Source organism: Meles meles, chromosome 3 (genome assembly GCF_922984935.1).
Source record: "Meles meles chromosome 3, mMelMel3.1 paternal haplotype, whole genome shotgun sequence".
Classification (NCBI taxonomy): Eukaryota; Metazoa; Chordata; class Mammalia; order Carnivora; family Mustelidae; genus Meles; species Meles meles.
Window position 1 is genome coordinate 76,148,661 of NC_060068.1, and position 16,576 is coordinate 76,165,236.

The 16,576-nt window shown below is 34.3% G+C and overlaps 1 protein-coding gene across 18 annotated transcripts in view; it reads right to left on the minus strand.

Moving 5' to 3' along the window:
• The window catches only part of ATG10 (autophagy related 10), a 240,447-nt gene that overhangs the window by 106,962 nt on the left and 116,909 nt on the right, over positions 1-16,576 (minus strand). For 6 of the 18 annotated variants that reach the window (XM_046000409.1, XM_046000408.1, XM_046000405.1 and 3 more), the window contains one exon: positions 9,369-9,426. The exons of the other annotated variants lie outside the window; for them this stretch is intronic. In XM_046000409.1, coding sequence (XP_045856365.1) covers positions 9,369-9,426 — 58 coding nt within the window. The remainder of the gene's footprint in view (positions 1-9,368; positions 9,427-16,576) is intronic. 18 annotated transcript variants of the gene reach the window in all.

The window sequence follows — 16,576 nt, forward strand, 5'->3', positions numbered from 1 at the left end:
AAGTTTGGCACCAAAACTCAGTTGGTGGCAAATTCTTACCTGAGACTTACATTCTTTAGTCATTTTACTTTGTGTGAATACTGTTTAACTAAAGAAATATTAATATCGTTGCCCACAAGACATCAGTGAGAATGTAACATAATACAGAATTTACTTTTACAAAATTATATTACTTTTCTACAATCCCAAAAATCTGAATTCCAAAATTCTTTGGAGCTTAAGACTTATAGAAGTACAGTTTTCTGGTGCCGTCTACCTTCCTGTTAGATTTGTCTTGAGAATTCACAAAAGAGGATGGGTAGGAGCATGTTGACCTCCTCAAACAAAAGTCACTGAATGAATTCCTAATCAATTGCCTGTGATTAAGAAATCTGGAAAAAAGAAAAAAGAAAAAAAGGAAATGAAGGGGAAAAGCATAGGAAGAAAAAGGAGGACAGAGGAAAAGAGAGAAACAAACATACTATGATAAAAAAAAAAAACTAAAGGCCGTTGGGGCACCTGGGTGGTTCAGTCAATTAAACCCGACTCCTGGTTTTGGCTCAAGTCATGATTGCAGGGTCATGAGAGGCAGCCTCAAGTTGTGCTCAGCCAGGAGTAGAACAAACTGAAAATCAGCTTACAGTTAAAATTTAAAGAACTAAACTGAGATCTAAGCCACTGCCCACCACACACATGACAATTTATAATTTGAATCTGACTGAATCAAATGAACGCTGAAAGGAAAATATCAACACTCTTCAGAAGAATGTAGCAAAATCCAGAGCCTTCAAAACATGATAGCTACAATTTCCAAGATACACTCCAGAATTTTTCAACATAGGATGAACAGGGAATATGTGATTCAATCTGCTGATAAAAGCCAACCCAGATGTTGGAAACAACAAATAAGGGCTTTAAAGAAGCAATTTTAAGTATACTCGGTAAAGTAAAGGAAAATATACTCAAACTGATTAAAAATACAGGACATTTCAGAAGAGATACAGGAAATGCAAAAAAGAAACAAATGGAAATTTCAAAACTGAGAAGTAAAAAATACCTGGATAAAAATTCAATGTGTGTGACTAACACCAAACTGAAGATAACAAAGGCAAAAATTAGTGAATTCTAGAGTAAATGAATTAAAATCAACTAATCTGAAGAAGGAAAACAATAAAAAAGAAACAGAGCATCTGGGAAATGTGGAACAATTTTAAGCATCAGTCATATACAAAAATGGAGTACCAGAAGTCAGATAAGAGAGAGAATTGAGCAGAAAAATAATATTTGAAGAAAGAGTGACAGAAGAGGTCTCAAATTTGGTGAGAGAAATAAATTTACTAACTCAAGTTAAGAAAACCACAATCTAGGGGAACCTGGGTGGCTTAGTTGATTAAGCGTCTGACTCTGGGTTTCAACTCAGGTCATGATCTCCAGGTGTTGACACTGAGCCCTGTGTTAGGTTCCATGTTCAGCCCAGAGTCTGCCTGGGATCTCTTCCCTTCCCTCTTCCTTCCCCTCTAATCTCAACCCCCTGCCCACTCTCTGTCCCATAAATAAATAAATAAATAAATAAATAAATAAATTCTTTAAAAAAAAGAAAAAGAAAACCACAATCTAGTAAGTGCAAATAAATCCACACACAGGCATATAACTAAATTGATGAAGTCAATAATAAAGAGAAAATAACACAATACACACAGGAAAATCATGATTACAATTACTAGGTACTTCTCATCAGATATAATATAAGTCAAAAGGCAACAGGAAAACATTTTTAAAGAAACCTAGTCTGGTGAAAATATTCTTCAAAAATATGGATGAAATAAAGATATGTTTTTTAAAAGATTTTATTTATTTATTTGACAGACAGAGATCACAAGCAGGCAGAGAGGCAGGCAGAGAGAGAGAGGAGAAGCAGGCTCCCTGCTGAGCAGAGAGCCCGATGCGGGGCTCGATCCCAGGACCCTGGGATCATGACCTGAGCCGAAGGCAGAGGCTTTAACCCACTGAGCCACCCAGGCGCCCCGAAATAAAGATATTTTTAAATAAAGAAACACTAAGGCAATTTATTATCACTACAGAAATGAGACCCACACTACAGAAATGGCAAAGAAGTTCTTCATTAAAGAGTAATGATACCATTGAAATTCAAATTTGGAGGAATGAATGAAAAGCACTGGAAAAGGTAAATATTTGGGCAAATATTAAAGATCATAATTTTATCTTAAATTTTAAAATAATATATGTACTGGGACACCTGGCTGGTTCAGTTGGTGGAATGTGTGACTCTTGATCCTGGGGCTGTGAGTTCAAGCCCCACATTGGGTGTAAAGATTACTTTAAAAAAATCTTAAAAAAAAATAATACATATGACAGTTTAAAGCAAAAACCATAACAGAGTTTATAATGAATGTAGGTATAATATATATGACAACCATAATATAAGAGATGATGGGGATGTGATAAATGGATGTATATAACTGCAAGGTTTCTTTACATTTTATGTAAAGTGGTATAACATTAACTTTAAGTAGGTTACAAAAAGTTAAGTATGTATGCTACACATAATCACTCATAAAATGATACAGAAGTATATCCAACAAGTCAATGGATAAAATGAGAGCCTAAAAATTCATCTAAAAGAAGGCAAGAAAGAAGAAACAAAGGAACAACAACAACAACAACAACAACAACAAAAAGGAGGGGGTAACAGAAAAAAATTACTGAGTTAATCAATTGTATTCTACATTAAATATTAATGTACTAAACACTTCAATTAAAAAGCACTACTAATCAGAATGGATTTTAAGAAAACAAGGTTGTCTCTGTCTACAAGAGAAAACTAAGTAGGTAGAGATCACAATAACAGAACAAAATACATTAAGTCTGGCATAAATACATGGCACATATATTAATTCAAATAAAAAATTTACATGTATAATTCAGTAATACAAAGAGTATCACTAAAGATAAAGAGTGACACTTCATAATGATGTGTCGATTTTTCAGATAGATATCAGTCATAAATGTATATGGACCTAATGACATGACCTAAAATTAAAAGAATTAAAGGAAGAAATAGAGAAATAATCATAGTTAAAAACTTCAGCTTTTCTTTCTCAGCAATTGATAGAAAAACTAAACAAAAATTTAGTCACTATATAAAGGATTATTTAACTATATTTATAAAATAGGGCAACCCATGCAAAATATTAATTTTTTTAAAATGGGGTAAGGGGCAGAGGGGGAGGAAGAGAGAGAAAAAAATCCCAAGCAGGCTCCACTCCTAGTGCAGAGCCTGACGGAGGCTTGATCTCATAACCCTGAGACACCAACCTGAGTCCCAGTAAAGAGCCAGATGCTTAACCAATGGAGCTACCCAGGTGCCCCTATTTTTAACTACACACAATACATTAACCATAACAGACCACATGGTTGACCCTTAAGAAGTCTCAATAAATCAGGAAGGGCTGAAATCATTCAGGGTATCTTTAACCACAATAGGATTAAGTTAGAAATCACTGAAAATAAGATATTTAGGAAAACCCTAAATATTTTCAAATTAAACAAAAGATTTCTAAATAATCACTGGGTCAAATTAAAATACCAGAAAGGTTATTATAAAATATCTCATACTTAAAGATAGTAAAAATACAATATAAAATTTGTGGGATGCAGCTAAATCAGTGCTTAGAGGAAAAATTGTAGCTTTGGGTGCTAATATTAAAAAAGAAGAAAGGTCTAAAATTAGTGACCTAAGTTTCAACCTTTAGAAGAGCAAAGTAAAGCCCAAGCAAATAAAAGGAAGAAAATGACAAAAATCAGAGCAAAATCAACAAAATGGAAAATAGACAAGCCAGAGAAAAAATAAGCCAAATATTGATTCTTTGAAAAGATCAATAAAACTGATATACTTCTAGTGAGGCTGACAAAGAAAAACACAACAAAAATCATCAAAACTAGAAATGAAAAAGGAATTATCACTAAAGATTCTACAGATATTAAAAGAATACTAAGAGTGCTTGCTTCGGCAGCACATATACTAAAAGAATACTAAGAAAATGTTAGGAACAACTGTATGCCAAAAATTTTACAATTTACATAAAATGGATAAGATCCATGAAAGAACAGTTACCAAAATTCACTTTAAAAAGTAGTAATAATACTCTAAATAGCTCTATATCTTTAAACAATCTGTTTATAGTTTAAAATCTTCTCACAAAGGAAACGTCAGAACTCTCTATATTTTTTAAATAGCTTGTACTGACTGTCTGTAATCACACCCCTTAGTAAGAATTTTTGATTATAAAAATATATGTAAGAATGATCCTTAAGACAGAAGAGACTACCTCGAGGAAAGGAAGGAAATTTCTTACTCTTAGGTATAAATTTTATATATTCATTATTATTTTCCTTTTTGGGGGGTCTCAAGTAAGCTCCATTTGCTGGAATCTCTGGGCATTTTGTCCAATTTAGGGTTTTTTTCTTTTTTTTTTTTTCATCTGTTCAGTATTTTTCTGGGTATACTGGGACTGATACTTCTAAATGAAAATTTAGCATTGCCTCCTCACTTTTATGCCCCCTTACAACTCGAATTATGACTGAGACTAAAAGAGGGCATTAGGCAAGAAATATTTTCTGCACAGTCCACATATATTTTAAGTAAAGGACACTTCAAAGTTGAACCCTCAAAAGCAATTTTCTTAATTAGCTTAATTAGTAATGATAGTGCTGAAATCAAGTGTATCAGTACAAGAAACCCTTTAAAGCATAATAGGCTTTAATAAAAAAAATTAATCACAGGTTATTAATTTATATACCCTACTCTAATTTAATCCTAATTGGATGGCTTCAAATTTTGTTCTTACCAAAATAGATCCCCAAATTCAAATAGTAACATTCATATTGATAACATTTTCTACAAACATACAAAAATTTATCTGCTGGATATACTAAAAACCATCTATGGGCATAAGGAGAATTAAACAAGAAGTAGATAGTTTATTTTTAACTCAACCATTTCCTTTCATTTTAACAAATGTTTGGGTTTGGATTAAGGTCTATAAGCTCCACCCCCATCTTCTATTTGTAAAAAGCAGTCTCCATAAACAAAGCAAAAATATCCAAAGGAAACTCAGTCTAATTCACAGCCTTGCAAAGGGCTCACTCTATTCTGTAGGTTTACCGGTGAGCAGACAAACCAGAAAATGTGTGAAGAGGGCATTTGTGATCCATGACACTCAGTGGCTCCTATTGGCAGGGACACAGAACTGAAGCAATCTATGACCACCTTAGGAGTTTCCATGAAATCCCCAAGTTACGATGCCTTTTACCAAGCTGAAGAATTAACTATAAAAGAACTGGGGACATGACCTTTTCAGGAAGAGGGCTCTAGGATGGTATAACCCTTACTCCCAGGTCCATGTTAGAGTTATTAAATCCTATTTTGAATAGGATTTCAATGTTGAATGCGATTTTATCACATATTTTGATATCTTGCAAACATAGTTCATAAGCTTTTCAAATAAATTCAGGGCAATAAATATGGATTTTCCTGCCAGAAATACTATAACCCTTTCAGCCTAAAAGGGCAGATAACACTCCTACTCTCCATCCTAGTTCAAGCCACTAGACCTCCAAACTGTCTTACTGATTCTTGTCCTAAATCTTGGCTGAGTTATAATCATTCTTTTAGGCCAACTACTTAGTTTTCTGCTCAGCCATGGGAGATAAAAATGTTGCCTAGAAAAGAGAGTATACTATCAATAAAGAGCAAAATTTGTTAGAATAAAGAGTTGGGGCTAATAAAAACAAAACAAACAGAAAAAGTGGAAGCAAGTATTCTTTTTCGTCTCCTACCACCAAAATCAATCTCTATCAAGAAACCCGTGGTAAAGGTGATCAGATGAATTCCCCTTAATTGAGTCATTTCCATCGTATTCAAGTTTCCCTAAATTGAAAACACAAATATTCCTTCTACAGTTTTTCCACACCCAAGTCCTAAATATGTATTCAGTCCATCTATTTTGTGACTTTTCCCCCACTCTTCAGAGCTTTCCCACAGGCTCTGAAACTTTCTGCTGAGCTAATGGTTCCCTAACATCTACGCCATTATTGAAGACGTTCCAGAACCTGGCCGAAAAACATCAGCGGACCCAACCTGACTACCAATGATCCAAGTTAGTTTCTGCCACGTAAAACAACTGATGGGGAATCACTGGGCTCTGTATTTTGTAAAAACTGCAATGAGTCAGACATTTTAGAAACATTAGGTAATCTAAGTCTTTTAAACAATCAATCTTTCAACCTAAACTTACTAATCATCTAGTGGGTGCACAGTACAATATTAATGGGTTCTATTTACAAGGAAATCTGTCATACTATAGGAGTAGCAGCCCATCCAATTTATGAATTCAGAGTTACCAAACAAATCTTCATGAGGACATACACATATATATAATAAGCAGTGAATTCCTGAAGCCAAATAATTCTTCAAGTGTTTCTGTTTCCAAAGAATTTTTTTCTTTTTCTTTTTTCTTCTATTATTTCTGACTATTTGAATATTAAGGAATTATTCTATTGCTAAAATAATTTCTTTTTCCAAAGAAAATTAGGAGAATAAAGCAAAATTCTGATCCTTATTATTGTTTCAAAAAAGTCATAATAACTCAGAAAGGCTTACAAATCAAAGACTTACAGCTTCCCCTTTCTACCACACACTTCAGTATATGCACAAATATCATAATAATATCCTTATGCATTAACAATAATTTATAATGGCTAGAAATTCATTTGTCTTTTAATTGCTTTAAAAGTATTATCATGATTAAAAAGTAAAATTTATGCAAGTGAAAGGAGCACTGGACCATGAAAATTTAAAGAGGAAACTAGTTTAGGACATATACTTCATCTAAAATAGAAACTTCCTTCCACATTTTGGTCCTTTCTTCTTGCAGTTCATACTCAGGTGACAATCTTAAGGCTTTATTGACTGAAAAATACCAGTACAGAAGGAAATTTATTTGAATTTCATATACATAACGTAGTTGAAAGTCTTCTAAGTTTAAAGTAAGTACTTTATCAATTAAAGAGTTCAAATTTGAATTCTAAAGCAAAACAAAAAATAGAATCCTTTAGGAATCCCTGGCTTTCCTAGAACTCCTCCAGGGACTCAAATTTCACTAATACTGCCTCCCAAGACATGTTCCTCTTTAAAATTCTCTTCTCACCTCCCTTTGACACAACACTACGCCCTGATCTGTCTCCTAAAACTATGCACATCCTTCCCAAGTTGCTTTCATTAACTCTTCTTTACTTAACTTCCCAGACTTCTATCTTCAACCATAACAGCCTCACTTCACTTACTCTTTCTATTAATCTCAAATATTCCATGGCTTCAGGTTTTTCTTATATCTCAAATCTGATTCTCCTACCAAAATCACTTTTTTGAAGTTTAGATAAATTCACATCTCCAACTGGATGTCTCATGGCATCTCAGTTCAGTGTGTCCAAAATATAATGTTATCTTTTCACTGAAACTGCTCATTCTCACAATTTCATGTCTTAGTTAAAGGTATTAAAATTCATCCAGAAGAGTTGTGGTATTTATTAACAATTTACATTTGGAAATAAAAATGTACTGAATTCATGAAGCTAGTCAGCTGGTCAATAATTATTAATTGAGTGGATTATTATGACCAGATACTATGCCAGGTGCTACGGAATAGAGACAAAAGCAAGAAAGACAAAGTCCCTTCCTTCAGAAAGATTAGCTCAATGGAGAAAACCCATTAAATAGTTACAAGTATAATTAACTTTTTACATTAATTATAATTGTAAAGACAAAGGAAAAAATAATCTGTCCAATCACCCAAAGCAGAAAAGTTGAAGATATCTTCAGTAATTTTTTTCCTTCACACTCAATTTCTAATTAGTGCCCTGATCTTATAATTTCCATCTCTGAAATCCTTCTGATTTATATCTTCCTCTCCATCATTACTATCTTTTTTTTTTAATTTTTTTATTTTTTATTTTCAATGTAATAGTACTCATTGTTATTGCACCACATCATTACTATCTTGCTCATTTCAGGGCTTCATCATCTATTTCCTTTAACTGGCCTCTCTGACTACAACCTCTCCTCTTTATGTTCCAGTCATTACACTGTTATCTTTCTACAGTATTGCTGTAATGGTATCACAGCCTTCTTGAAAACAATTTATGAGTCCTATTGAGTATGAAGAATAAAGCTCCAGATCCATGGTTTTCATGGTTTTCCCTGTCCAGCCTTCAGTTGCCTTTCCAAACTTATCACATCCCTCTCAATCCCTTGCACCCTGGTTTCTAGCCATATCACAACTGCGTTCTCTCAGAACTTCCTTTTCAAATACTCAACCTCAGAAAAATAAAACTGGCTGGAAAGCATTGGATTCCTTGATCAAGTTAGGATTCTAGAGGGCTGGCAAAATCATGCCCAGGGAAACTCCCTTTTTTGATGCAATAGGTCAAGGAGAGAGATAGTTACTAAAAACAGTGTACTTTAAGAGAGCCAGGGAAGACTAACAGTCACAGCTCAAAGTCAGGTCAGTTATCTAAAATGAACACAATGCCAACCAAGATATGAAGAATAAAACCAGATAGGACAAAGGCTGTAGAACAAAAGGTATCTGGAACAGACAATGGGAAAGTGAAACCAGAAGTATTAAGTTTAAAGCTAAGGATAGAGAATATCAATGGATTTTACAAAATCTGGTTCTCACAGTTGCCAATATGAGTACTGGCAATTTTTTCTTCAGGATTCCTCTCCATGAAAACGGTTTGTCACCCAACCCGTTCTGTTTCCTAGCTGATCCTTTTCTCCATAACATTCCCAGAGTCTTTTGCATATGCTTCCATTATATCAGCATACTCAATCACAATTAGTTGCTTACAGGTCTGTTTACTCCGCTAAAACATGAACAGCAAGAGGTAAGAACTGTGTTTTATTCATCCTTTCATCCTCAATGGTAAGATGTAGTAAGTTTGTTAAATTAATGAATAAATATAGTGAATTATGAGTGAACAAATGAGGATAGTAGTCTTAATTTAATGGTATCTAATTAAGTACAAATATCTCCCATTAAACTTAGAAATTGACTTCAGGAGCTTGTTCCTTGATTGTAGAATAACGTGGAAAGAGGAGGAGAAAAATACTTTTTCTTGGCTTTAAAGAATTCAGAAGTGCGAGTCAAAAAGATATATTCATATAGCTCAAAAAAGGCGCACCTAAATAACAGTTAGAAAATTACCACAATGTCAATATGATGCTGTTCAATAACGTCTTATTTTGTTCTGCTCTGAAATAGTTATGTCCTAGTGAGGTAATGGTATAACACACACATTCTACTTACTGGTTTATTCCTAAGCACTAATGGCTTTGTTGCTGAAGCCATCCTCTCTCCAACATTCCTAGCATAAAATGTAAAACAAAAACACTTGTGATATACATATAAAATGTATGCTATGTGGCCACTCATTACGGATCAGAGAAATTCTTGCTTACTAATAGCCCTGATACTAGAAATATAAATGCAAATACAATTCCATAAATTATGTTTCATTTTTTTTCATTTCCATAAATTGTTTCATAAAATAAATTTCATTTTATAAATAAATAAAACTATTTTTCTCTACTTCAATTAATAACCAATTTAATCAAATTTGTTTCATTTGAATAATCGTAACTATTACCTACTTATCTCAAAATCTTCTTGAGAACATACAAAATGAAATTTTATAATCTATATGGCACACAATTCAATGCCAACTACCCTTTGGAAAAATAATATGAATTTGGTAACACTTAGAAATAAATGAATTGATCTGATGACCTCGACAGCCCCTGACAAATAAATTATTTTATTTTATATTAAAGAATTATTTCATATTAAATAAAATTATTTTATATTAAAGAAATAGAGATTATCAGGTATAATGGAACAAGAATTTCACAATGAAGAATATCAATATGACTATGTCAAGTTAGCAAACCTGTCCTTAAACTGCACAGCCTGTCTCCCACCAATAATTAGCAGTCAACACCCTTATTTTCTACACAAACTATGCTCTAGTCTTTTGGCTGGTCCCACCACATATCTATGCCAAATCTCTTAGGGAATGTGATCTTGCTTCTTCCTCTCTTGAATCCACAACTGCTACAGCTCCTCTGGTTTCCCTCCCAAGCTGTTATCTGTATGCAGTCTTCAGATCTGGATCCTATAACATGCCAACCTGATCCAACTTGCCGTGAAAGACTACTCTCTGCCGACCTATGTGCCCTGCTCTACTACCAAATTTGGCCTTACCTACCCAAGAGGGAAATGTGGAAGATAACTTGTCAAGGGTCACAGAGCAGGTGGGATGGAGAACCATGTGTCTAAACTGTGATACAATGTGCTGTCATAGAAAATCAATTGAATTCAGACCCAAAGGACTGATTTGAATACTAATTCTGCCTTTAATGGCTGAGGAAATGAACTTGGAGAAAAGGTTGAACTATATGACATTAAAGGAGTTCTCCCAATTCAATACTGTTTACTATGAAAACTTTTCATCACATACATAAGTATAAAACCATTAAAATGTCCTTCAGCTAGCTCTAGAACTGTGAACATTGGCCAATCTTATTTCATCCACTCCCCAACGAATACATTTTTCCCCTAAAGCAAACTCTGGGTATCGACGTTCCATCTGAAAACTTCATTGTTATATATTAATAACACAAACCCATCACTATTACCACACCTAACAAAGGTAACACAAATCCCATAAATCACCTAATGCCCAAGCTGTGTTTAAATTTCCTAGACTGAACACCAAAAACCAAACAATCTAAACAAAAAATAGGCAGAGGACCTGAACAGACATTCTTCCAAAGATGGCCAACAAACACATGAAAAGATACTCAGTATCACTTATCATCAGAGATAGGCAAATCAAAACTACAAAAAAAAAAAAAAAACTACAATGAGATATCACCTTCCACCTGTCAGAATGGCTAAAATCAAAAAGACAAGAAATAACAACTGTGATGCAGAAAAAAAGGAAACCTCGTACACTGTTGGAGGTACAGCTTCTGTGGAAACAGTGCAGATGTTTCTCAAAAAATTAAAATACAGAAATACCAGATGATTAAACAATTCCACTACTGGGTATTTACCCAAAGAAAATGAAAACACCTATTTGAAAGGATATATGAACCCCCATGTTTACTACAGCATTATTTATGATAGCGAAGTTAAGGAAGCAACCCAAGTTTACTACAGCATTATTTATGATAGCGAAGTTAAGGAAGCAACCCAAGTGTCCATCAGAAGACAAATGGATAAGAAAGATGTTAGACACACACACACACACACACACACACACACACACACACACACAGGCATATTATGCAGCCATGCAAAAATTTGTGATTGTGCTAGGCGTGACAACATGGACGGATCTAGAGGGTATTGTGCTAAATGAAGTAAGTCAGACTGAAGAAGACAAATACCATATGATTTCATTTACCTGTGGAATCTCAACAAAACAAATGAATAAATAAAAAACAGAATCAGATTTATAAAGAACAAACTGATGGCTGGCAGAGGGGAAGGGGAGAAAGATGATGGGCAAAATGGATGGAGAGGGAGATACAGGCTTCTACCTATAGAATGAATAAGTCACGGGAATAAAAGGCACAGCACAGAGTATACAGTCACTGACGCTATAACAGGCTTGTATGGTGACAGATGGCCGCTACACTTGTGGTGAGCAGAGCATAATGTATAAACTTGTCGAACTGCTATGTAGTACACCTAAAACTGATGTAACATTGCATGTCAACTATATTCAACTAAAAAAATATCCTAGATTGTCACAAAATTGTCTTTTAAATTTTTTACAGTTTGTTTTTCCTAAACGGGATCCAACTAGGAGAGATGTATTCTATAACATTTTCTATTAGATAATAAGGGACAGAGACTTTAATAGGCATTAAACTTTATACTTATTAATTTCTATGATTTGGTATGAAACTGAGGACTTTACTCCATTCAACACAAACCTTCAGACCTATATTTTTCAATGTGGCCACTAGCCCTGTGTGATTACTTACATCAATTAAAATTATGTAACATTAAAAATTCAGTTTCTCAGTTATACTAACCACATTTCAAGTGCCCAAGAGCCACATGTGGCTAGTGGCTACCATACTGGATGGCAAAGATCCAGAATATTTCTCCTATTGTTAAGTGAACGTCATATGATACACATTTTACATCATTGCAGGACATTCTATTGGGTCATGCTGCTCTAGAATCTAAAGAGAAGACATACCTATGTACCAATCTGACCATCTCTCACTTTATAGAACTTAGAAACAAGTCTCACTGTAAACCTAACATACAGAATCCCTGAGGGCTCAGGAGAGCCATCCAAAACCAACTAGATTGTTTCTGGTCCAGGATCCTTAGATGTGGTTTCCCAAAAAGACTGACAAGCACAACACAACCTACAAATGGCCTATGCCCTCGGGGTTTATTTGTAACTTGTTTTGTACTTGAAACCATTTTCTTCAGGTTCCAGGCTACCCTGAAAATCCCAATTAACTCAAAACATGGCTGAAATTTTATACAATGAATAGTAGGGGGGAAAAGACTATTATTGCTATTGTGCACTAGCCAGGAAACCAAATAATTATGCATAATATAATTTCTGTACGTAAGAGTGCTCTTCAGGGTAGAGAAGAAGAGAAAAGAGTGTCATTAGAAACATGTCCATTTCTTCCACAGTGAGGAGGTAGTAATGTTGGAAGACATTTTATTTGGGAAGAGCCCTCTCCAGGCTGAGGCAAAACGGACAGCCATATACATGGTATATTTGTAAATGAACCATTATAAATAAAAATCACACTTTCCAACAAAGGTAATTCCTTATAACTTATTTTAACTAAGCAATATAAAGGCTTTGCCTGATTATTCCCTCCTATATCAGTCTCAAAAGAAAATTTCATATCATGTAGGGTTGGTGTAGCTCTTTCAAATCTTTTTTTTTTTTTTTTAATATTTTATTTATTTGACAGAGAGAAATCACAACTAGGCAGAGAGGCAGGCAGAGAGAGAGGAGGAAGCAGGCTCCCTGCGGAGCAGAGAGCCCGATGCGGGGCTCGATTCCAGGACCCTGGGATCATGACCCGAGCCGAAGGCAGAGGCTTTAACCCACTGAGCCACCCAGGCGCCCCAGCTCTTTCAAATCTTAACAAGGATAGAAATCATAGACTAAAAAGATTATTAGATTTGACATTATTTTTTTAATTATCTAGGCCAAAAAACACTGCAAATCAAGTTAGAATACAAAAAACTAGGCAAAATACTTGTCATATCCACAACAAAGTGCTAAAAATAAGGAATCTCAAACCAATAAAAAATTTTCTAACTTCACTGATAAACCAAGAAATTAAATTCAAAACAGATACTTTTTAAATTCCTATCAAACAAGGAAAAAATGTAATTTTAATTGGTAATCTCGTAACTCTAGCACTCACTCCTAGAGAGAGACTTGCTAGAGAGAACAAAACTATTGGCACCTCTAAGGTACAGCCAGTGTCTTTCTCAGTCCCCAAGAGAGAATGAATGTAATGCACTCAAAGTAAGTCTTCACTCCCATTAAAGATGCAAAATGCATCACATAAATGCAAAATAGCATTCTCAATAGTTACGGTGGAAAATTTTATTAAGGGAATGGGCATGAAAAACTAAAAAACCTTACTTTTTATGTAGTATTGCTTTATCTCTATTATATTTCACATTAAGGCATTTTAAAGCCTTTTTAGTCTGCTAGTCTGCATCTTCTCTGCAATGCTTCTTGGCATTGACTCATTAAGTATTCTTCATCTGATTCAAGGCAAAATATGCTTCTGATCAAATATGCACTCACATGCTCTTTGGCAAGCTACAAACCAAATTAGAAAAATCATAAATCTGGTGCTAAATGTTCTGGAGGGATGGTATATGCTATACCTTCCTTATCAGAAAAGCACACATATGGATTGCAATATGTCAACAAACTGCGTCTGTGACTTTTCTCACTGCTAATTTTAAAAATCATAGAAAGATCAATAAAATAAACTATATTACTATATTTGGATTAATAACTAAAAAACCTATCTCCTTACTTCTCAAATGGAAATCCTTCAAAATTACTTTGAAAGACACTTCAAATGTACTTGAAATGTACATTTTAATAACTATATCTGCATAAAAGTTAAAAATAAATACATTCGGTATCCCAAGGCTTGTACCAATTTTAATATCACTAACCGCTTATACATATGGTTCTCCAAAGAAAGTTTGCTGTTAAATAGGCTATAAAATCATACTGTCACTTTGAATATGCCCCTTCGTTTAAGAAAACCTTCAGTCTCCCTATTTATATCAACAAAATGACATAACAAAAATGATCGTCACTAACCTTTACCCATATATGCAAATGTGCATATTCTGCCAGTTTTGTCATTTCACATGAAAATCATTTAAAAAGTTTTTTAATAATTATAGCATTTGTGTCCAATAAACCAGGTACAAAGTAAACAAAATTCCTTGCACTTCTTAAGGAATCAGGGTCTAAAAATATGATTCTGTATATGATCATCTAGTAAAATGAACAAAGATTGAATTTTGCAAAATGAGGCTTAGGTATACAATTACCCTATAAAAGAATAAATCTTTCTATTTAAATAGTAAAATGCATTAATCAAAATTCTACTATATATGACTAAATATCAAAAATTGCTTTAAAAAATCTAAAACAATCTGCTATCATTAAAGTATCTATACAAAAGATTCTAAAATTTTCAAATACATTTTATAAAATAATGGCTAGCTAACACCAATTTTATAGAAAGCTCGTTACAATTATTACCCAGTAAGTATTTATTTCAGGAATAGTACGTACATAGTTCTAAGCAATGCACTATGAAGAGCAGAAAGATGTATAAGATATCCTTCTTGGACTTATCAAGGAAAAAACAATCTAACACCAAGGATAAGACATAAACATCTTAGAATGGAATTTCACAGCTTGAGGGATGTTCAAGTCTATTTAATCCAATATATGTAACTACTCCTGAAAAATCTTGTGTTCTAAAGAGGAAAATGTCTTTCTGATTTCTTAAATGTTCACCTTTATAGGAGGCCCTGGGTGGCTCAGTCGGTTATGCATCTGACTCTTAATTTTGGTTAAGGTCATGATCTCAGGGTTGTGAGATGGAGCTCCCCAATGGACCCCACACTCAGCAGGAATCGGCTTGAGATTCTTTCCCTCTGCCCCTCCACCAATTTGTGCATACTTGCATGCATGCTCTCTCCCTCTGCCTAAAATAAATACATAAATCTTTTTTTTAAAGTTCACTGTTATGTTTACATAAAATGATTATGTCTTGTCTTCTCCTGAATTATTCCAATTTTAAAATGAGCACCTGGGTGGCTCAGTGGGTTAAGCCTCTGCCCTCGGCTCAGGTCATGATCTCAGGGTCCTGGGATCAAGCCCCGCATTGGGCTCTCTGCTCAGCATGGAGCCTGCTTCCCCCTCTCTCTGCCTGCCTCTTTGCCTACCTGTGACCTTTGTCTGTCAAATAAATAAAATAAAATAAAATAAAAATAAAAATAAAATGACTCTATATACCCTTTACACACTTTTCTTTCACAGTATTGATTTTATCCTGAATAAAACATACATACACATACAACAAACATCTACTATCCATTATTTGTTGTGACTATTTTACCTACTATAACTTTTCCTTTAACATGATTCATATTTTGCTCTTGGGTTTTGTTTCCTTTTTTTTTTTCTTTCGATGCAAAAAAACAAAAACAAAAAACTACAGACCATTTCTCCAGGGTTTCTTTTTCTTTTTTTTAAATATTTTATTTATTTACTTATTTGAGAGAGAGAGAGCACACACACATGATGGGGGGGCAGCAGGAGAGGTTGGCAGGGAAGAAGCAGAGGCAGTGGGAAAGGGAGAAAAAAATCTGAAGCAGACTCTGTACTAAGTGTGGAGCCCAACACAGGGCTAGATTCCATGATCAAGATCTGAGATGAAACAAAGAGCCAGACAACCAACTGAGCCACCCAGATGCCCCTTCTTCACAGTTTCTATCTTGAGGCCATTCTTAGAAAGTTACAGGGTCACCAGTGTTTTCACTTACTAGTTCTATGAGTTCATTCAAAGTTTTTAGTTATTCAGTCCACCTAGGATTTTATTCTTGGGCATATTTTGAAATAAAATTTCAATTTAATCTATTTTCCACATGCTTATAGCATTAAAATTGGGTAGAGGATGCAAAAAAAAATTTTTTTTTTAAGGGAAGAGAAAAGAGAAGAAAAGAAAAAATGGGAATCACACAAAACCAAGAACAGTTAAGGTAGCATCAGATTTCTCTACAGCAACTTTCAACACCAGAGGACAACTGACCAGTGTTTGTAGAGTTCTGAAGGAAAGAAACTAGGTCCCAAGAGCAGACTGCCTAACTAAGATGACAGCATAGGATAAATAAAACAAAGGCATTCTCAA